The sequence below is a fragment of the Podarcis bocagei genome (genome assembly GCF_964188305.1).
Source record: "Podarcis bocagei genome assembly, chromosome: 1".
NCBI lineage: Eukaryota > Metazoa > Chordata > Lepidosauria > Squamata > Lacertidae > Podarcis > Podarcis bocagei.
In genome coordinates, this window is record NC_138125.1 from 55,178,119 (window position 1) to 55,200,823 (window position 22,705).

Here is a 22,705-nt window from a genome sequence, read left to right on the forward strand (position 1 = left end):
GGATGGCAACAGAGAGGTTACTCCAGACTCCATGTCTGGACAGTGGGGGGGGGGGGGATATTTGCCTTCTACATCACAGCCTTTCAGGTATTTGAAGAGGGCTATACTGTCTCCTTATAGGTCCGTATAGTTAAAGCTATGGTTTTCCCAGTAGTGATGTATGGAAGTGAGAGCTGGACCATCAAGAAGGTTGATCGCCGAAGAATTGATGCTTTTGAATTATGGTGCTGGAGGAGACTCTTGAGAGTCCCATGGGCTGCTAGAAGATCACACCTATCCATTCTTAAGGAAATCAGCTCACTGGAGGGACAGATCATGAAGCTGAGGCTCCAATACTTTGGCCACCTCATGAGAAGAGAAGACTCCCTGGAAAAGACCCTGATGTTGGGAAAGATTGAGGGCACAAGGAGAAGGGGACGACAGAGGACGAGATGGCTGGACAGTGTTCTCGAAGCTACCAGCATGAGTTTGACCAAACTGCAGGAGGCAGTGGAAGACAGGAGTACCTGGCGTGCTCTGGTCCATGGGGTCATGAAGAGTCGGACACGACTAAACAACAACATACTCTCTCCGAGGGATATGGGTGGCGCTGTGGATTAAACCACAGAGCCTAGGACTTGCCAAACAGAAGGTCGGTGGTTTGAATCCCCGTGACAGGGTGAGCTCCTGTTGCTCACCCTGCTCCTGCCAACCTAGCAGTTCAAAAGCACGTCAAAAGTGCAAGTAGATAAATAGGTACCGCTCCGGCGGGAAGGTAAACGCCGTTTCCGTGCGCTGTTCTGGTTCACCAGAAGTGGCTTAGTCATGCTGGCCACATGACCCAGAAGCTGTACACCGGCTCCCTCGGCCAATAAAGCAAGATGAGCACCGCAAACCCAGAGTCAGCCACGACTGGAGCTAATGGTCAGGGGTCCCTTTACCTTTATACTTTCTCTCCCCATCCCACCCTTTTCCATACAAAACATACCCAGCTCCTTCTTCAACCTTTCCTCATAGGACTTCTTTCCCATGTTATAAACCTCACTGAAAGCATATTTTGCCTTGAAAGGGTATGTCCATGTACAACCACCCATAAAAGCTTCAATCTATTCAGGCCATATTTCATATTCTGGCCCAGCAGCATGTGACAATTGCTATGGCGAGACTGGAACAACTGATGACTTATGCCAGTGGTTTTCAATCAGTGTGCCATGGCATCCTGGGGTGCCTTGAATGATGGTCAGGGGTACCACGGGCAACACTTACCTCTGTCCCTCTTTTCTTCCCTCCCTCCTCTGATGCTCTCTCATGTCTCTGCCTCCCAAAGGCTTGCACAGCTTATTATTACAGCCCTGGCTGTAAACTCTGCAGACTAAAAGGTGTCTCTGGGAACCACCTTTCTTTGGGGCGGGGAGTAGGGCAGCTCAGAGACCAGGGGCAGCAGCAGGACTCCCAAGGAGAGGGGAGAGGAGAAGAGGCTGAGGGAACACTCCACAAGGGAGGGTGTTTGCAAAAAGGTGAGAGGAAGCCAACTCTGCAGGCAAGGGGTGACATAACTGGGTTCCTGAGCACCACAGGGGTGCCACAGAAAGAGTGTACAGTAGATGGTTAAGGGAGTTGTGGACTGAAAAGGTTGGAGACCTCTGCCTTATGCTGTGGCATGAATATCTCCTAGAGGTGCACAATTTGTCTATTTTGTGCATGGGTGTAGACAAATTGGGGATTTTATTTATTATTACATTTATAGCCCACCTTTTATCCCCAAAGAGCTAACGAAGAGGAAACACTTCTTCCCCTATTTTATCCTCACAATAACCATGTGAGGTATGCTAGGCTGAGAGACAATGACTAGCCCAAAGTCTTACCCAGTAGGCTTCAGAGCTGAGTAGGGACCTGAATCCTGGCCTCCCAGGTCCTAGCTCAGCACTCTAACAACTTCTTCACAATGGCTTTGTGCTGTCCAGCACTCCTGACTGAGGAACAAGAGACAGCTGTGCAGAGGAAAACGAGATTGTTTATTCCAGGCTAGTAAGATTTTATCTGGATTAACATGTCCAGTTCCCGAATGTTAAAACTGAGAGGTACTTTTCTGGAAGACAGGTACAGGTACAAGTTTCCAAACTAGCTGTGTTTCAACACACAGTAAATTAGAACCACCTCAAAGCATGTATTAAAGGAGTGGAATTTTGGCTTGCCTATATGGACTATATGGACAAACCACAATGTTATTGGAAACAAATATGGTTTTACGTCTCTATCTTAAATAATGAGAGAGGTATGTGGATAGGATATCTCTGGCTGAAGTAATTCTTACAAGTTTTAATTTTAATATAGTTGCCTGATGTTTTTTGTTAATGTAAATGTAACCCCGAGGACCTTTAGTGGCCGATATGAGCAAGATCAAACCATAGTGCAAGCAGACATCCACCTGCACATCTGGGCTTTGTCTTCCTCTCCATGCCCCCATGTGCCCCTAAAATCTGTTCAGGAAGGGAAAATAGAAGACAGAAGATATGCTGGGCAAACTGGTGGACATCACTGGATGTTACTTTTACATACAGCAGGCTAGTAGTAAGGAGGTAAAGAAACTAAAGGTGATATTCAGCTATTTCTTATGCAGAGAAGACTCATAAAAATTCAAGTGACAAAAATAGGTTGATTAATTTCTCTGGGTTTATTTGGAGTAAACCTAATTTGAATACCACCCTTGGTTAACTTGGAAAAGTGCTCTGTTTTACTCGAGGTTGCTCTCAACTATAATCTCAAGTATGTGGCTACATGTGTAGAATGAGCAATTTGCCTAAGGCACTAAACATGTCACATTATTTGAGAAAGTGAGAAGCAGCTTGTGGACTTTCAACAGCATGAGCAAAGTCCAGAAATAATGTCTGTAGCGTATCTCTTAAGCACATGGACAATATGCCCATGTCTCAGTACTCTCTGTACTGTTCCCAAACTGTGGTCCACAGACCATCAGCTTTGTGTGGTCCACAGCATGCCTGTGAAGAATGCTTACAATTTGAATTCTACAGAATTCTGTGGAATTCAAATTGTACTACAATAAAATAGAGTGTAAGATATAAAAAGCCTTTAAAAAAAAATATCTTAAGGCATATAGCACAGTGCATTACCACTGCTATAAAAGGCAAAAGAAAAAAGGAGCAAAGAGTGCTCTGCCAATTCCCTAAGCATTTTTAAAGAGGGGGTGGGATTTGGGAACAACTGATCAAGATTATGCAGTTTTCACAAGATGTACCGTAATCTCCTAGGTAGAGCTACAGACAGGCACATCCACACATTATCTGATAGACTGATGGAATTATCAGGTCAGTGATATCAGGATAAAGGTTGTTTTGGTGTGGCAAAAAGAACTAATGGAAAAATATTATGTAATTTGATTGCAAAAGTTGGAAAGTCTTGGAAGCTGCCAAATGGAACTGATTATAAAATTAAATTAGTATGCCTATACTCAGCCATCAAGTTGTATGTTTTTCCCCTCAGAAACTTTTATTTAAATTTTTAAGAATGGATTAAAAAGTGGTTCATCTGATTCCTAGATTTGTATTAAGACAATTAACATGACACCATTATATTGTGAACTGTTTAAAATTTTGCACTTTTGTACAAGTATCTAAGTGTCTTTTTAGCACACAACATGCTTGTGTTCCCAAAACGTTATCTAGGAAAAAAATGAGTATGTAAAACATATTTTTATTTGGACCTTTTACTGTATGAAAACAAAAACATTACATTAGCACAAGCCTGTTCAAGGTAAGGCCCAAGTGCAGACCATTGTCCTCTTCCTAACTATGTGCAGCTTCAGCCATACATAGCCTTTTCCTATCTCCCTCTCTCCCTCTGCAAATCTGCAGGCCAAAAAGGTTTCCCAGTATTGGGGGATGAAGGTATGGGAGCTTGTCTATAGCACATTCTGTCACTGCTTCTTACCATGAAGTTAGAAGGATCTGATGGAGTTAGAACTAGTTTTTTCAGTCTGTTGGAACCTGACTAATCAGATTGAGACAGTGAGAATTACTGTATTGCAATAATGAAAACTGGTTGTGAAACTCCAGCTACTGAACTCAGAAGAAATAAAGATGGGGTGGAGATGAGAAAGAGACAAGAAAAAAGGGAAAAGATAGGGATGCAGAATATGTACTACTGCAGAAAGACAAGAATGAATATTATGGGATACAGAGAGGGGTAAAGAGTTGTGGAGAGTGGTATGAAGTTAGGGTTCTTGTTCCTTTTGCATTTTACACATTGGCCGCATCAACCATTTTGGAATGAGTCTTTTGAAATATCAAACTTCTATATCTTCCACAAGTGATACTAGGCAAAGATACACTATGGGACAAAACATGAATTTCAGTTAACATAAATGAGTATGGTCGTAATGCATGCATCACTGCATGAAGAGCATGGGGTTGCGTACTGAAATTCCCTGTGCCAGTAAAACTTCACCTCTTATCTTACTGTTGCACACCACCCCAATCTCCACAGCAGTGCAAGATTTCAGGTGTCAGGCACTTACCCAGGGTTTGTGTTTCCTTTTGGAAATAAGGCACAGTAGAGACTGTGGTGTCTTTAAGATACATGGTTTATTTATACACACTGTATATACAACCTAAACCTATGATGTAGGGGCTTCCAGGATTACACTCCAATAGGGTTTCATTTCTTCCATTTCTGCAGCCTTGGATTCACATTGTCTGCCCCCATTGTGCTCTCTCCCCACTTTCACCAGCCTGCTGCAACTTACAACTATTTCCCCTCCAGTTTACATCATTTCCCACTGCAATCCTGAAACTCCCTTCTAAAAACTCTGGTCAGGAGTGCTCTGATGGTGTTTCCTGCTTGGCAGGCGGTTGGACTCGATGGCCCTTGTGGTCTCTTCCAACTCTATGATTCTATGAATGTCTTCTGCTAACTACCCACAGCTCAGAGTGGAGCTCCACCCATTTGCTGTCCGGCACAGAGAGTCTCTGTTAATGGCTCATATTCCCTGCCTTTGTTTGCTTAACAAACCGGCCATTATCAGGCTGGCCTGTATTTTTACACAGCTAAATGCAGCAAAGCATTGATTAAATTATAGCACTTAATTTATGGCACCCAAAACCCCATAAAATCACAATATAAACTGCCCCAGACCACTACACAACAGTAAGTACTGCCACCAGGATTGCTGTGTCAGCACTACAGAATAACCTGCCCATAATACAAAAGTGTATCACAAGAGTACTATAGAAGAACAACAAAGACAAGGCTAGCAACATCTTAAATGAAATCAGAGCAAAATATGCCAACAAAAGTGTGTATCAAGGGCACTTGGAGTTGTTACTAGAAGCAAATGTGGCAGAGTTAAACAAGTATTGCCTTTTTGCCTCACACAGGATGCTATTTTAGCTATTGCAGGAGAAGAATCTGTGCATAGTTCAGAGAATGGGACGGAGACGTAGGATTAATTAAATTTTTAAGGTACTATTGGTGTGAAGAATTCCAAATAAATCAAGAGCTACAAGCTGGCATATACTGACAAGCACAGAAGCTGGTTTAATAAAAGCAATTCTACATGGCTTTTTAATTTCTTAAGGGGGGAAAATCTATATTATTCATGACCCTAAGATGCATATATTATAATACACTGGCAGTTTAGTAGGGCCAAGAATTAAATCTATTGATTACATTAACATAAAAGAGAGTATGTTTCAAAAACTCACACAGGTCAGTTGCAGAGCAATCAAACAAAAGCATAACTCTGATTTTTTTTTTTACTTGGCTCCTAATGAGATCCTTTACATTATACAAAAGCTCTAAAAAAGTTCCTGCTTTATGTTCTTTTAATTCTGCTTTAAATTTCCATTTCTGAAGCTTTGGCTTTATTATTGCTTTTCCTTTTAAAAAAAATCTTGGAAGCTATGTCAAGTAACTCTAAACTGTAGGAAATTGGGGTATATATAAGATAACCTCAGTATACCATAGGCATCCGAACCCTTAAGGGATCCAAGCACAGGATAAAACTATTGTAGTAAGCTCCATTCTGCCAGTAAGATGTCTTACATAAATTTAATAATGACCCTAAATAAATATTTCTTGGGAGAAAGGGCCAAAAGGCAGATAGATACAAAGGATTATCCCCACTTTCCTTGGATCAAAAAAATCTATAATGACTACCAATTCCTGCTTCTGAACTCTAAATCTCTATGATGGAACGGAATCACAACACTTAACAAGATAATGTCTCCCCCACCCCAATGCATATGGCCAGAAAACCATCCACATCAATAACCAACATCACTAAAAACATTATCTCTAGAAGTATGCATCAGAAAAGAGGTTTTTTAAAACCCTGACTACAAGTATAAAAGCAAGAACTAATCTTATGAATCTTACTGTGCAGCTGAAGCTTTCGCTGGGCAGAAAAATTTAAACAATTAAAGTACAGCCTTACTCTCCCCGCCCCAAATCTGCCACAGCGCCGATTACAGAAAAGCAGCATCAGCAGAATGTGAAGTGATCGGCTAATCCGTGGCGAGTGACCTTGAGTGTGTACCGCACTTTATTCCCGTCCAATGCCAGTTAAGGAGGAGGGGTGAGCCAGGAGGGCTCCTCTCAAAACAAGGAGAAACGCTCAAAAGTTATCACCCGCCAACATAAAAGGGAAAGACACAAACACACTTGCGCAGGAGGGAAAAGGCGTGCGCGAGTTTGACGAAGTGGGGAGAAGATGCGAAGGCAGCCGAGAACTGCTGGGGCTGAACAGAGGCCTAGGAGGGGAAGGCACCGGCCAGACCTCGAGGGAGCAAGGGAAGGAAACGGGGTCTGGCTGCCGAGGCCTCCACTGGAGAATTCCGAGCCAAGGAGCACCGGCGCGGCGGAGGGCGGGTAGACTCACCTGCCCACGCGCCCAGGTGGGGGCCCACCGCCGCCGGGTTGCCCAGCACCCACAGGCGGACGGCATAAACTACGCGCTGAAGCTGCAGCCACACGAAGTAGGCGACGCTCGACACCCCGACCCAGTAGAAGAGGCCGGCGTAGGAAGACAAGAAAGAATCTGAGGCCCCCATAGCGCCGCCGCAGCTCCTCCGACCACAGCGACGAGACGGCTGAGGCGAGAATGAGCCCGCCCGGCTTCCGCCGGGCCTGTCCCACGGAACAGCCCCGCCCCCGCGGCGTAGCCATTGGCTGGCCGCTTCCCCCGCGCGCCCTCCCATTGGACGTTTTGCAGCTCGCGGGGAGTCCACGCTCGCGGAGGCCTACTCAAGTCATTATTTCTCCTCGAAACCGCCCTCCTCCACACAGAGGAGCCGGTCCCTTCGCGCGTGCGCAGTCAGGGGTGGGGTGGAGCCTATTCCTTTGCCTCTTATTGGCCGAGGCCTTCTTCATTCATGTGGTGGCCACGCGGTAAGCAGGTGGGCGGTTTTTTCTCCGGCGGGTAAATTGAAGGCGGGGAGCAATCGGGCGGCTCGCGCGTGGAGTCCAACGTCCACGCTTAAGGCCGGCCCACCCATGAGGCAAAGGTGAGGCGACTGCATCGGGAAGCAAGATCCACAGGGGCAGCAGATCCCAATGTCTTTACGCGCTGGATGAAAAGAGGCTCGTGGGACCTTCATGCCTGAAGTCTTTCTACTGCTGAGATGTTGCCCCGCTGAGTTCTTCTTCCACTCTGCTTAGAGATATTTGTGTGTGGTTGTCCTCCACAGTGTTTTCCCCTCTTTGGGGCATAAGTCAGGAAATGAGACAGTAGCTCGTAATAAAACTAATTATCTCCCACCCCCGTAGATGGTTGTGCAAGCAGGCTCTGTGCCCTAGTGGGGAAATTATGCTCCCCAGGAGGAGGTATCTTCAGAAATGATGTTATCGGCAAGCAACAAGTGTCTTGCAAGGCACACGGTATCTGTTTAAGATCTGTACGGGCATGTTCGCAACTTTTCATGTGCATTGACAAATACTTTTGAACCACCCAAATTTCTTGTAGGCATGCAATGCAGCCAGCTATGTGACTTTTCCTGCATGGTGTATGGCTTTATGTCCCAAGACATTTCACTTCATCTCTTTGTTCATGTGTCTATAAATCATTTGGCTGAAGGTTGCATTGGATCTTTTAGTTTTTTGCATATAGGGGGGGGGGAAGCCCCATTTTATAGCTTTGGGCACCAGGCAAAAGCCTTTATAACCAGGGCTTTGGCTGATTGACATTCTGTGGCCTTTAAAATGTGTTTGTGGAAAGAGGATTATTGTTTTTGTTTTATTAAGTATTTTGTGTTCTCATTTTGTTTTTTTGTGTGTGTTGTGAACTGCCCTGTGATCTTCGGATGAAGGGCAGCATACAAATTTAATAAAATAAATAAGATACTGTCTCTTCTTTCTTGAGAAAGTTATTAGTATACACAGATACCTTCTTGTCATGAGGTCCATTTCATATGCTAGAGAAACTGGGAGCTTAGCTTCACTTTGAAGCTAACCTCTGTTACTTTTGCTGTTCCTTTTCCAGCAACACTTTTAATTGGATATATTTATCCCAGTTTGTATCTATAGTGGACTTCAAATTGCTTTTAAATACACTTTTATTGTTGGCGATTGACTACTTAGAGTAAACATTTGATTGCAGATATTTTGGTTATAGGCACATTTGACTTGATTTCTTTATGGAAAACTTCTATACCCAGCTATCATCTTCTGATGTCCATCTCTTACAGCACCTTCATATTGTATTGGTGCACATTCAGTTTATCCAGTGCAAGAGATGGTGGGTAGGCTTTCACCATAAGAAAATGTACACAAGGAGATTTGTGAGGTATCCTGCGACTCAAGGAATAAACCTATAGGATTATAAAGGATTATCTTAACCATTACACACTATATGAAATTACAGGACTTGGTAATGCCCAGTTGTGTGGGATTTAAACTTTAGCAATGATTGATAAAGCAGGATTATTTCAACATCATTGTCTGGAGTGTCAGTTGTAGCAATGAACACATCACGTGCCACCCCAGTCACTTGGAGAGACTATCTTGAAAAAAATTAAGAGGCCAGTTGGCTCAGGCCAAAGGCCCATCTACGGTAAGTCCAGCATCCTGTTCTCACAGTAGCCAACTGGATGGCAATGGGAAGCCTGCAGCAGGATGCGAGCACCATCCCCACTTGCAGCCCTGGTATTGACACATACTGTATTGACTTCAACAATGGAGGATGTACTGTACCATCAAGTAAACACCATTTATAGTTTTATCATCTGTGAATTGTCTAATCTTTTAAAGTCTTTCAAGCTGGTGGCTATCACTACTTCCTGTAGGAGCAGGAAATACTCTGTACTTTCGTCTGTCCTGAATCTTCCAACTTTCAGCTTTATTGCATTGCCCCAGGTTCTAACATGGAGAGGGAGAAAAACTACTCTCTATCCACTCTCCACACCATGAATAATTTTATATATTTTTCTCTGAAGTAAAAAAATAATAATTCAAATGCTGTAACCTTTCCTCATAGGGAAGTCACTTTGTCCCCGTTGATCATTTTGGTTACCCTTTTTCAGTAATACAATACAGTGGTACCTCAGGTTACAGACGCTTCAGGTTACAGACTCCGCTAACCCAGAAATAGTACCTCAGGTTAAGAACTTTGCTTCAGGATGAGAACAGAAATTGTGCGGAGGCGGAGTGGCGACAGCGGGAGGCTCCATTAGCTAAAGTGGTACCTCAGCTAAGAACGGACCTCCAGAATGAATTAAATTCTTAACCCGAGGTACCACTGTATCCATTTTGAAGTGGGGCAACCAGAACTTTACACAATATTCCAATCATGGTTAATCCATAGATTTGTTGAATGGCAGGAGACTGGCAGTTTTATTTTCAATCCTTTTCCTAATGATCCCTTACATGAAATTTGTCTTTATCATAGCTGCCACATGCTGGGTCATCACCTTATTGAGCTATTAACCACAAACTCAAGGTTTCCTTCTTGGTCTGTCACCACCAGCTCAGACTCCATTAGCAATTGCTTTGCCCCAATGTGTATCACTTCATTTGTGACCGGTAGCTTTTGTGCAAATGAATGGATAGTTTTCATCTTGCTGTCTTTCTGACAATTTTCTACTCTCTTTTAAGCTCTTATCTGCATTGCTTCATTTGTTAACTAGCAAGTAGGAATGTCAAAACTTTTTAAAAAATCATTTTAAATACCTTGCTCTCATTTCACCTAGTTTTATATCTCTCATAATTAATGCCAGCGTATGACATTGGTGGTGTTTGATACCTTGGTTGTTTTCATGTCTTAAAGTACCAGCTCCAGTTTGCTTTTTTTATTGTCCTATTCAGAAGAATTAGGGAGCCTTGGTTTATAATCTGAAAATGGCTGTTACTTGTCTGAACAAAGACCTATTGCTTACTTAAAAGTAAGAGCCTTTATCCACATGTTTTGGACAGGAGCCAGGACATAACCTATAGATGTGGCAACAACACAATATGTAAATTTGCGTAAGGCACCCTGTGGACTAAAATATTGTTGACTACCCCAGTTTCTGAGCCAGCTTCCAGGGATTCCAGGCACTCACTCAGGGTCCATGTTTCCTTTTGAAATTGAGGGGCAGCAGAGACTCGTGTCTTTCTGATATGTAGTTTATGTACAACCTGAGCCTACAGCATCAGTACCCTAAAAGGGTCTTGTTTCTCTAATAGCTGCAGCCTTAGATTCAATCAGAAATCAAACATTGCTCTCTGATGCTCTGCTTGCTGCTTTTTTTCAGCTTCTAGCTCACATAACACAAACTCTGCTTTCAAACTCAGGCTTTTGTCCTTCTCTACTACGGAGCTGGAAGAGGGCCCCCACCCATTTGCCATCTGGCACTGAACCCCATTTCCTCTGTTCTCTTAATGACCCACTGTCTTTTGTTCTTAATGGCCCACCATCCCAGGCGATGACCTCATGAGGAAGCTAGCTGCCTTATAGGATGGATTAGAAAGGATGGGTTAGAAAACTGGCGTCACAAACTCTGTGCAATACTAATGTGTGGGCAGCTTTCCCAGCCCCACCAGGTGAAGCCATATGCCTCTAGTGTCGCAATTGCATAATAGAGTTTCTACAGGTGTTGTCAGTTTGTTCACATTCCCTTCCTTCCTTAGGCAAAAACTTTCTAAATGCCAAACTAGTAAAGCAGGATGAATTTAGGACTTATTGTGTTGAGTAGGCCATTTTGAAAGCCATTCTTTTAACCCAGAGGTGAGGAACTGCTGGCCTGACCTGGAACTGACCTGACAACCTTTGCTATTTGGCCTGTCAGCCTCTTGCTAATTTTGTCATGACATTATGCTGAAGATGGGAAAAACCCTGTGAACCACTCTGAATCATGTGGGATCAGTAGTCGCAGTAGTGCTGGTAGAATTCGTGACACAGCTGCTGAAGAAGAAAAACCAAATTGAGCCACAAGAAGTCTGGAATCCACAGGCGCTCTCTGGGTTATTGAGGAGTAGTGGTCATCTGCGTGATAGCACCCACACCCGAGTGCTGGGAGTGCCGGAGTGTGCAGAGATCACTAGAGAAGCATCTGAACAAATTGGCAGTGATGACTTTCCTACATTTCCCTTCCAGCTGCCGCATCTAAGAGATGCTCCTCCTATCCGAAGTCTTTCTTCCCAGCAGCTACATCCAGTACTCACTGTGAAATTGAAAAGTGCATCACTTGAAAAGCGCTGCCTTGAACCAACTTTAAAAGAGCATTACTGTATTAGTTTTCAGCGAACAGCTTCATTTACATTAATATAAGAGAGATGTCCCTATTCTCGACTGCTGCTCTGAAACTAGACCCCTGCCTATGCATCTGCTTCTGACCGCTTTGACAGACAGACAGCTTCCTCTAGTTCCCAGAACCCAACTATTTGGATGCAGACTTTTGTCAACGCCTGATATTTATTTATTTGGTGCATTTATATACCACTTGGGACGCGGGTGGTACTGTGGGTTAAACCACAGAGCCTAGGACTTGCCAATCAGAAGGTTGGCGGTTCGAATCCCCGCAACGGGGTGAGCTCCTGTTGCTTGGTCTCTGCTCCTGCCAACCTAGCAGTTCAAAAGCTCGTCAAAGTGCAAGTAGATAAATAGGTACCGCTCCAGCGGGAAGGTAAACAGCATTTCCACGTGCTGCTCTGGTTCGCCAGAAGCGGCTTAGTCGTGCTGGCCACATGACCCGGAAGCTGTACTCCGGCTCCCTCGGCCAATAAAGCGAGATGAACGCCGCAACCCCAGAGTCGGCCACGACTGGACCTAATGGTCAGGGGTCCCTTTACTTTACCTTTATATACCACTTAATCATTAGCAATTTGGTGTATATAAAAATAAACCATACAGTAAGAATTTGTCATTAAACCAAACAGAAACCCAGATACTACCATAAAATGGCTGCTGGAATAAGAAAATACTGGTCATGCACCTGAGGTTCAACAAGGATGGTGCCAGTGTCTCATCACAGCTGGGAGGACGTTCCACAGGCTGGGGAGCACAGCAACAAATGCATGGATTCTAGTAGTAATGAGCTGTGCAGCTGAGCCATCAAGGACCACCAACAAAGACTCCCCTAAGGATCTCGGTGATTGGGTAATGACAGAAGGGCTCAAGCAGTCCTTAAAATATCTGGATCCAAATGGTTACGGAGTTTGCAAATTAGCACAAGAACTTTGAATCTAGCCTGGTAACCAATGGGCAGCCAGTGTAAGTTTTTAAAACCCACCCACACAAGGCACTTCAGTATGTCCACAGCTGGGTAGCATGCAATTTTATGTTGGATTTCCTCTTCCCCCCTTACCTCATTAGCTGTTTCTCTCTATTTAATATGTGGTTTACTGATAAAGTGTGGGCTGCTGGACTACCATCTCACTTGGACGAGGACAACATTCTGTGGACAACACGAAAACATACCACGAGCGATGCATGAAATCCACTTTAAACTGGCATGTGTACAAAGCCTTGGTTGCCACAACTATTGTAGGGATTATTCAACTGCAAATCTTTATGTGAGAAGCTGTTCTTGTGGGTGCCTATTTGGCAAGATGAAATCAGTTTAGAAATAGTGCATCAATTCCCAGGCTTGCTGTTAATTACTTACTATATGAAGTGGCTCCTGCTTGTCAGCAGGAAGGTACAATATGCATGTGTGGATTTAAATTGCCCAGAATTTGTTACCGTTATTACTTACCCTTGTCATTTGTGCCAAGTAATTTTGTTAGTTCCCATTTTTTAATTATAACTTTATGCCCAGATATAGTGTCCTGATCAAGGGAAGTAATAGTAGACCACAGCTGAGTACTGTGTCCAGCTCTGGGCACTACAATTTAAGAAGGATATTGACAAGCTAGAATGTGTGCAGAGGAGGGCGACCAAGGTGATCAAGGGTCTGGAAACCAACCTATGAGGAATAGTTGAGGGAGTTGGGTGTAGAGCAAGCTTGTTTTCTCCTGCTCTAGAGAGTAGGACCCAAAGCAATGGCTTCAAGTTACAAGAAATGAGATTCTGACTAAACATCAGGAAGAACTTTCTGAAAGTAAGAGCTGTTTGACAGTGGAACAGACTTCCTTGGAAGGTGGCGGACTCTCCTTTTTTGGAGGTTTTCAAGCAGAGGTTGGATGGCCATCTGTCATGGATGCTTTAGTTGAGATTCCTGCATTGCAGGGGGTTGGACTAGTTCTGTGATTCTATGTCAAAGTTTATTTAAACTCAGGGAAGCACTACTTCTCTTCCAAATGATTTGCAGTCTAGCAGCACATTCCTAACCGTGTTTACTCAGATGTAAGTCCAATTGAGTTTAAGGGTGCTCGCTCCCAGGTAAATGGCAGTGGAATGAGAGAAAATCAAGCTGCTCCAAGCACATTTGTATATGTTTGTATCTTAGACTGGAAAGCGTAGGAGAACCATGGAATAGAGCAGAATGTGAACGGCATGCCCACTTGTAGGGATTTACTAGGATATCCCCATCAATTTTTACATAGGATTTGCTACAATTAATGTAAGTTGTGCTGCACTTTTAAGGAGATTCCAACCTGCTAGACTGCCAAAACCAGATGGTGGCTTGCTGAATTAGTTCTGAGTAGTTCTGCCTTCCCCTCTGGCAACATCCCTGCCTGTACATGACTTATGTAACCCATTCTCAGAACAATAATTAATGAGGCAGGCTCACCCTGACTTCAGGAAGAGTATAAATGGTCTACTTATTACCAGCTTAGAAATGCTACTCTCATAAATCAGGTGACTACAGAACTGCAGTACAGCAGACTACATATAAGAGCAGAAAAAGAACACTTCCCTCCCTGACACCTCCAAACAAAGCCTGGTCAGAGGGCTTAGGGACTGCAGAGTGAATAAGGATGCTCATTTGAAAGCGTCACATAGCACAGTAACGAGGGGGAGTCACAAGGGGATTGCAACAAAATGGTCAGGTGGAACCAAACGCCCAAATATGGCTGGTGGGCTACAGCTTTTGACAAGAGTCTGTCCTTTTATTCTGGGACTACAATTGGATACAGAAAAGGAGAGGCAGAGAAGGAAGACCTCTAGGCTACCAAACCAGAAGTAACAATCAAAGAATTGTTGTAGAATATAATTGCATATACTGTAGTGCTGTTTCAGGCCAGAAAATAAATCAACAAAAAACAAATACCAGGAAACTGATATATTGGATGAAATAAAGCTGGAGGTAGACAGAATGTGGGTTGTTGTTTTTTTAATGTGAATTTGAATGTGTGAGGAGCCATGAATAAGAGTGAGACTGTAAGACCTGCCTGGCCAGTCTTGTGGGAGTTTGACAAAAATACACATTCAAGCAAAATGACTGCCAAACTTTATTGAAGATACAGTGTGTGGTAACAAGGCAATGCAAAATTATGTACATTTTCACGTCGTAAAATGACCCTGTGCACCCACATCCAGTGCTATTTCTGTTTATGCCTGACAGTTGGGCTGAATCTTTCTTTTAGAATTCAGACCATAGCAAACCACCCCAAAAGGTGTGTTGCTATCTTTTCTCTTGCAACTTGAGGTTCTACATATGTAAGTTCAGTAATTTAACTGAGTTATGTGGGCCTTCTAGATGAACGTGCACAGAAAAATAACAAAAGGAACATAAGCAGCCCAGTTTGAAAGTTCTAGTGCAAACCAGGCGTCTCTTTCTGTTCATTGCTACCAGTAAGTAGCATGCCACTATCTAATCTTGGCTAATCTTTGCTGGCTTGCATACCCCTTAACTGTCCCAATTAAATCAGGACATCCTGTTTTTTGGGGGTGGCGGCATGTTCTCATGTGGGTCACATGATTAATACAACAACGTGGATCCAGAAGACAGGCATCCCGGTTTTCCGCTGCAACATAGAGGGTATGGGCTTGGCATTTTTGAGACAAAATAATGTGCTACTCCACAAGCACAGGGAAACAGAGTACTCAGAAAACAGAAGCTACTTACACTTAGTTTCTTCAGGTCCACAGTCCTTGATTAGAAATGATATCTGTTTAAAAGAAGAGACCAGCAGTGTTAAACATTTGGATCAAAGAAAGCTAGGCTGGGGTGGGGACATGCTAACACACACAAAAAGACTTTTAAATCTACCATTTATTAATTTGGATAGACTGGGAAGAGGTACTGGGAGGCAGGTAATCTAAATTAAGAGTTCAAGAGGATTAAGTAAATGTAGGTAATGTATAAACAAAGAAACAGTATCCTAAAGGAAGTGTAGGGAAAGGAAAAGAGCCGAGAAAAGAATTGAGGAACGTAGATAGCCCTGCTTTTTGCTGGAGTCCCATTTATGTACACAATTTGTACATAGGCATGTGGGTGGCACTGTGATCTAAACCACTGAGCCTCTTGGGCTTGCCGACTGGACGGCTGGCAGTTCGAATCCGTGCAACAGGGTGAGCTCCCATTGCTCGATCCCAGCTTTCTACCAACCTAGCAGTTCAAAAGCACACTGGTGTAAGTAGATAAATAGGTACCGCTGCGGTGAAAAGGTAAACGGCGTTTCCATGGGCTCCAGCTTCCACAAGCGGTTTAGTCATGCTGGCCACATGACCTGGAAAGCTGACCTGAAAAGCTAACCTGAGGGCCGTCCCCTATAGTCGCTTTTGACTGGACTTAACTGACCAGGGGTCATTTACCTTTACCTTTTGCTTGTACACAAATTGTGCAAACACTGGTCTGAATGCATTATGGTTGAGAGTGCGGCTGGACGTCATGCAAAACCTGAGCAGTTGCACTATGCTAAGGCTCCTGTAACTCATATGCCACTGTATAGGTTTACTGCTTGATGGAAGACAAATGTCCCATATGCCTGATTTCTATCTGCTGCTGTGGCTGAGTGGGTAAGAAACTGCTCTGTCGGCTGAAATATCCTCAGATTTATTTACAAACCATTCTCAACTTACACAGGGGTTATGTTCTGGGGATAGTGCGTAAAGCCAAAATAGCATATCGTCAAAACACAGTGGGTAGGTGGGATTGCCAAAGTCTTTCCCCCCAGACAATCGCCCCCTTTCTAACTTGTTTTGCCAACCATGAAAAGCTGAATGCACTAAAGTTAAATGTGCATAAGCTGCAAGTTACCTGTATTTTAAAAGTAAAAAAATGGCACAAGGCCCTTACATCCCTAACCATCATGGCCCCCTGGTGCTGGATAGAGGCTAACAGAAGTAAGCAGATTCTTTATTTTTTTTTGTATGTGTTATTACCTCAAAAAGCCCTTAAGATTTTGTCTGAATGCAAAAAGTAGATTTTGTCTGAATGCAAAAAAGTAGTCACTTCTGCAGAAGTGAGTTTAAAGTAAAGTAACTTTCCACCGTCCTGACCCTGGAGCGGGGTGTCAGAATTGACGTTTGAAGCTCATTGACCAGAGACAAATGTTTTTGACAGACAGTTAAAAGAAGAGTAACATTGTGATTCCACTGTTTCCTTTCGCATTTTAAAGGAACAAATATTGACAAAATATCTTAAAAAAGAAACTTTGTTGCTATTGTCCTCAAAAGAAAGAACAACCAGAAATTTTCCCCCTAGAGGGGGACTGTGAAACTGTAACTAATTCTAGGGAGTTTGCAGCTGCTACAGATTACAACCGTGGGAAAGGACTTGTGACCTTGCAGGACAATGTTTTCAGAAGCACTGTTGGGTGCTTTCTGTAAAATAAATGCCCTACTGGATCAGTTAAGTCAGAAGACGGATTTGATGACTAATGCGGCCAGAACATTTGAACAGGTAGTGGGAAACTATATGGAGCCCACCCAGGAACTTAAACAGGAGTGTGCCATGACAGAACAATTGAGAGAAGAGGATGTTGCTGAATTTTGGGAGCCAGAAAGGGAGGAATTTTTGGCCCTGCAGGAAAATGAGCCTTTGGATTTGACAAATGAACTTGGGAAAAACCAGATTTGGAAAGATAAAGTTTGGATTGACTTGGAAATGGGGGGTTAGACTGACCCCCCCTATGCAGAGATGTTTGGACTTTTAGAGTCTGGCAATGGGCCGTCAGATGTTTGGAGTTGCGGGGGCGCCCAATTTTGGAGGGAATTTGAAACATGTCTTAAAATACCACATGGAGTCTAGTCTGGACTGTGGGCAAGGGGCTGATTTGTTGAAAAGGGTCAAAAACACTACCAAGCTGGAGTTCCCACGAGTGAAAGGAAAATATGAAGAAAAGCTGCGGAAGGGACATGGAAGAGATTTGAAGGCCTCGGATATAAGATCACCAGGTTAATGTGCCAGACTAATGGGATAAAAAGGACTGACAAACCCGGGACCAGGAGGAAGGGACGCTGGAAGAAGATTGGATTGTTCTTATTTCTTTTTTCTATCATTAGGAATGTTTTATAAAATTGATGAATGTTGGAAAAATGTTGAAATGAAATTGCTTGGCTCTTGTAAAAATGTTTAAAGAATTAGGTAAAAAGGTAATGGTTATGAGAAGTTGGTAAAAATAAGATTTAAGTTTTAAGCTTTAAGGTTTTTTATAAGATAAGATGAAAATAGAGTAAGGTAATGTAATGACAGAATATTATGAATTATGGAAAGGATTTGCTGTGACAACTACTAATTAAGATACAAGGAAGGGGAGGAGGAGGAGGAGGTCATAGAAAGAAGTAATGAAAGTGGAGAATTTAAAAATGATGGCTTTATTTTTTTTTATTTTTCTGTTTTGTCTTTTTTCTTTGTAATTTTAAAAAAATTCTTTTTTTCAATAAATATTTTAAAAATAATAATTTCTCTATATATTTAACAATTGTTAGCATTTTCATAAAATAATGAATTTATACAATATTCAGTGTGTCTTGATGTACTTCACATTTTAATTCCATTCCAATATAATACAAAAGGTATCCAATTGTTTATCTGTGTGGATTTTCCACTGTCCCAGTCTTTAAAAGTGGGCAATCTTGGTTGAGACCAAACTTTGAAGCCGCATATCCATAAAAGGAAAGCTTGATTTCTTCCAGTGCTTTGCAACCAACAGCTGAGCCAGCATAAGCAGATTATTTAGCAAACACTGATGTTCAGATGGTGTTTCTGTTTTACATCGTTCTCATATTTAGTCCATTATCCAGTCACTTCCAGCTATAGCTTATTGGGGAAGGAAGAGCAAGCCTTTGAAAGCAGCTTGTGTTGGCAGAATACTTTTCACAGAGTTCTTCAGCACAGGTGCTTGTTTGGTCGTAGAGCAGTATGATGAACCTCCCAACAGGATTCATAGCATATTCTGTAATGTAACATGATGGTAAACAGACAAATTTTAGCAGTACATCAGTAAGCTCCAGCAGAGCATTCCATGTGGATGAGGCTGTTGTTTTTCTAAGTCCAGGAAATGATTCTTCACGTCTGAAGATATCATTGAGATTCTCATCTCATTTTTGGCAGCCAACACATTTACAAAAAGAGCTCTACATCTCTTTTTCATTAAGGTGAACTTGATTCCTTTCTTTGACCCCTTAGCTGTTGAGGTACCAAATAACATTAGTTAGTTAGTTAGTTAGTTAGTTAGTTAGTTAGTTAGTTAGTTAGTTAGTTATGATGTGCACTGTCATCAATTTAGTTTGGTTCTTTCTATCAGCTGTTATTTTATGAACACATTTAAATGGCATTGGCCAATTTTCTCCAATTTTTTAATGTGTCTCATCTGCAGAAGGGTTTGCAATTTCCTTTCTATGGAGGATGAACAAATTCACTCTCTGCTAAAGCTTTCCAAGTTCTTTGGCAACTTGCAAATGCTATGTTGATAATGTAGCCTTATGTTTCAGATAAAGTGGGATCCAGCATGCATAATTATATGGTCAAATGCAAAAACAAAAAATGGTATATGTATGAGATAGTTCCATTAACGCATCCAGATACACAAGGAAACATTCTCACAGAAAGCGCATGTAGACTTATGCCAAGCACAGTATTTTTGCCATCACAATTGCCCAGTATTGAAACCAATGGCTACTATGTCTTCGGTCTTCAAAACATGCTTGAAACCTCAAAGTAGCTAATTTCCTGTTTCTTAAAGTTACCATAGGCAGGGTGCAACAGCATGTATAAAATTGCCACTGGGATTTAGGGTGGTCTTCTTATGCATGCTACATGGGTTGCTTGGGAAAATAAGCTTGCATTTCCTACCGTTACTATTCCTTGTACCAAGGCTTGGGTCCAACCACCTTCCCAACCATGATCACAAACTCATCTTCATACTTCCTAGGCAACGTCCATCTGATCTAAGCTGGTGTTTGTCTCAACTTCAGATATACAGCAATACTTTTCAATGTATTCGTTGTGTATCAGATCATTGCTACTGTGTGGGCCTTATGATGAAACTATTGAAGAACGGCAGAACACTTGGGACTCTCTATCACGTGAAATTTCAAGAATGTGTCTTGTACCTGCCACTCCTCCCCCATTTTTTGTCCAAATTCGTCCTGTTCATAGATGTTACACATTAAGGGGACAAAGATAAGTCTTTGACATTAGAGGTAACCTGTCTAGGAGGCCTTTCTTACAGGGTTGTGCATGCAACATCAGTCCGATTGGAACAGACATCTCCCAAGCAGCATGTGTATCCATGTGTTTGTGACTGCTGCACCTGTTCATTCGTTTGGTTGTTGATGCCGGGGCCTCCTAAAGCCACGTTAGCTAGAACAAGCTAACCATCCACATCACAAATGCAGGTTACAACAGAGCCTCTTTGGAAATGGACCCACGACTTCACAGTCCCATTAGAATACCCTTAACAACAAACCCATACCTGTAACTGAACAGTGTTTCTGCCTCTGAACATGATAGAAATGAAACTGGATGGACCAACCTGAATAAACAAAACAATTCGGAGGTAGCACACAGCCAGAGTTATATGGTAGAGAAATCCAGGCAGAGAGTAAGCATGAAGAGTCCTTGAATAAAGGCAGGATAAACAAATCATGCCTCCCTAACTTGCTTTGATCTGCTCCCTTGTGGCTGTGGGAAAGAATGTCAGAAGTGCAACAAGGCTAACTTTCCATGCACTGCTCTGTGCTCTGATGAGAAAGCTCTAACAACAATCTTACTCAAAAGTGATGTTCATTAAATCAAAAACTATCCACTTTTTAACAGCCCATGGCCCAATTTCTGCTTGATTTCTAAGCAATTTTGTATGTGGCTAACATGTTGTTTAGTCGTGTCCGACTCTTTGTGACCTCATGGACCAGAGCACGCCAGGCACTCCTGTCTTCCACTGCCTCCCACAGTTTGGTCAAACTCATGCTGATAGCTTCGAGAACACTGTCCAACCATCTCGTCCTCTGTCGTCCCCTTCTCCTTGTGCCCTCAATCTTTCCCAACATCAGGGTCTTTTCCAGGAAGTCTTCTCTTCTCATGAGGTGGCCAAAGTATTGGAGCCTCAGCTTCAGAACCTGTCCTTCCAGTGAGCACTCAGGGCTGATTTCCTTAAGAATGGATAGGTTTGATCTTCTTACAGTCCATGGGACTCTCAAGAGTCTCCTCCAGCACCATAATTCAAAAGCATCAATTCTTCGGCGATCAGCCTTCTTTATGGTCCAGCTCTCACTTCCATACACCACTACAGGGAAAACCATGGCTTTAACTATACGGACCTTTGTTGGTAAGGTGATGGCTCTGCTTTTTAAGATGCTGTCTAGGTTTGTCATTGCTTTTTTCCTAAGAAGCAGGCGTCTTTTAATTTCGTGACTGCTGTCACCATCTGCAGTGATCATGGAGCCCAAGAAAGTAAAATCTCTCACTGCCTCCATTTCTTCCCCTTCTATTTGCCAGGAGGTGATGAAGTTGTTCCTTTTTATTCTAATTGAATTTGCTTATCTGTGATGCATTTTAAGATCAAGGTATAAAAGAAAAAGCATCCATATAATGTAACCTGATGGTAGGCCTAAAACTGGGCAGATTTCACATCTGGTCAGCTGCAATTTTAATAGTGATTGATTTCTATTGGGCAGCATTTCCCAATCCTGAAAGCCCTTTGATAGCTGAAGCCACTTCCAAGCGAGGAGGAATAAAGCTCCAGTAAATAACATCATCACTAGAACCTAAATTTGTTAGCAGCATAACTTTGATTCAACAAGGACTTGATCATGTATTCTGCATCGCACAGGATGTGCATGATGAATAACCGATTTTACTTTATCACTTTACATATTCTAGGAGAAAATAACTCTTAACTATGGGTGGTCACATACAAAAATCTGATGAAGCACAGAAACATTTAAGAATCCCTGCCTGTTGCTTGCGCTCACAATCCAGTGTCTGAACCCACACTTCCTGGATTTCATAGCCACATTTTTGTCTATTTGAAACACAAAACCAGTACCCACCTATTGAATCACAATCTCTGATTTTGCAAGCAACAGCGACTTGTCTCTCCCCTGAAGTATCCTCAAAGTTGTTTTTTTCTTTTGTTTTTTTAAGGCTTTTTGCCAGTGGTGAGATAGGCAGAGACAAACCCACATCATCATGGATCCCAATTTCCCCTACAGAGAAGGAACTTACCATGGTAAGTAGCAACATTCACTCCTCCAATCTGTTAAGGTCATTTTGAATTCTGAGTCTGTTTTTTGCGGCCACCAGGAAAAGGACCTTCCAGCTCAAAAACCCTAGGGGGACAGAGTGCAGCTGCGTGAAGAGATGCCCTGTGAGTGCCTTCAGTACCCTGTGGAGGTTCCAAGAGGGGAACCTGTGTACCGTGGGTGGTTTTAGCTGCGCTGCTCCCTTCAGAAAGCGTCTTATCGATTAAATTTAATTCAATCATTACAGACAACCAGTGATATGAGGGATAAAGATCCACATGGAGTTAGTTGGAAGTCACTTGTTTCTTTTTTCGATTGTAGTTTATGTTATTATGTTTATATCCTTGTAATTTTGTTTTTGAATTTTCTTGTGTTTTTGTATTACAGTATTTGTTCATTTTATTCAATGTTTGTATGATGTACAAGTATAAATATTTTTTTAAAAACAACAACAGTCTTACCAGGGCGAGGGACCCCAGAGGAGTTCCTGCTGATCTGAGAACTGATCCCAAGGCTGCCACCTGCCTGCGGAGGGTGTTTGGCCATAGCCCGTTCCAAGCCCTCCTGTAGGAAAGCTAGAATGTCTGGTACCTGTCCTTCTAGGGGATCCGCCTTATTTCTACGTGCCCACCTGACAAAGGCCCGCCAGGTGAATTTGTAGATGCGCTGAGTGGACTCTGCCGGAAGCTAGGATGGTGGAGGTTACCTAGTCAGTCAATCCCA

At 42.7% G+C, this 22,705-nt stretch overlaps 1 protein-coding gene and 2 long non-coding RNA genes across 8 annotated transcripts in view; 1 reads left to right on the forward strand and 2 right to left on the reverse strand.

Moving 5' to 3' along the window:
* HSD17B12 (hydroxysteroid 17-beta dehydrogenase 12) overlaps window positions 1–7,208 on the reverse strand; it is a 55,462-nt gene extending 48,254 nt beyond the window's left edge. Inside the window, exon 1 of the mRNA XM_081165979.1 lies at window positions 6,875–7,208. Within this exon, the coding sequence (XP_081022105.1) occupies window positions 6,875–7,193 (319 nt within the window). The 5' untranslated portion in view covers window positions 7,194–7,208. The remainder of the gene's footprint in view (window positions 1–6,874) is intronic.
* A 32-nt stretch (window positions 7,209–7,240) lies between these two features.
* On the forward strand, window positions 7,241–22,363 carry LOC308571742. The gene is made up of 3 exons (XR_014001584.1): window positions 7,241–7,499; window positions 21,621–21,969; window positions 22,044–22,363. It is a non-coding gene; the product is annotated as an uncharacterized lncRNA (long non-coding RNA).
* LOC308571518 overlaps window positions 13,154–22,705 on the reverse strand; it is a 107,872-nt gene continuing 98,320 nt past the window's right edge. For all 6 annotated transcript variants that reach the window (XR_014001500.1, XR_014001501.1, XR_014001502.1 and 3 more), the window contains one exon: window positions 13,154–15,462. This is a non-coding gene — a long non-coding RNA (uncharacterized lncRNA). The remainder of the gene's footprint in view (window positions 15,463–22,705) is intronic.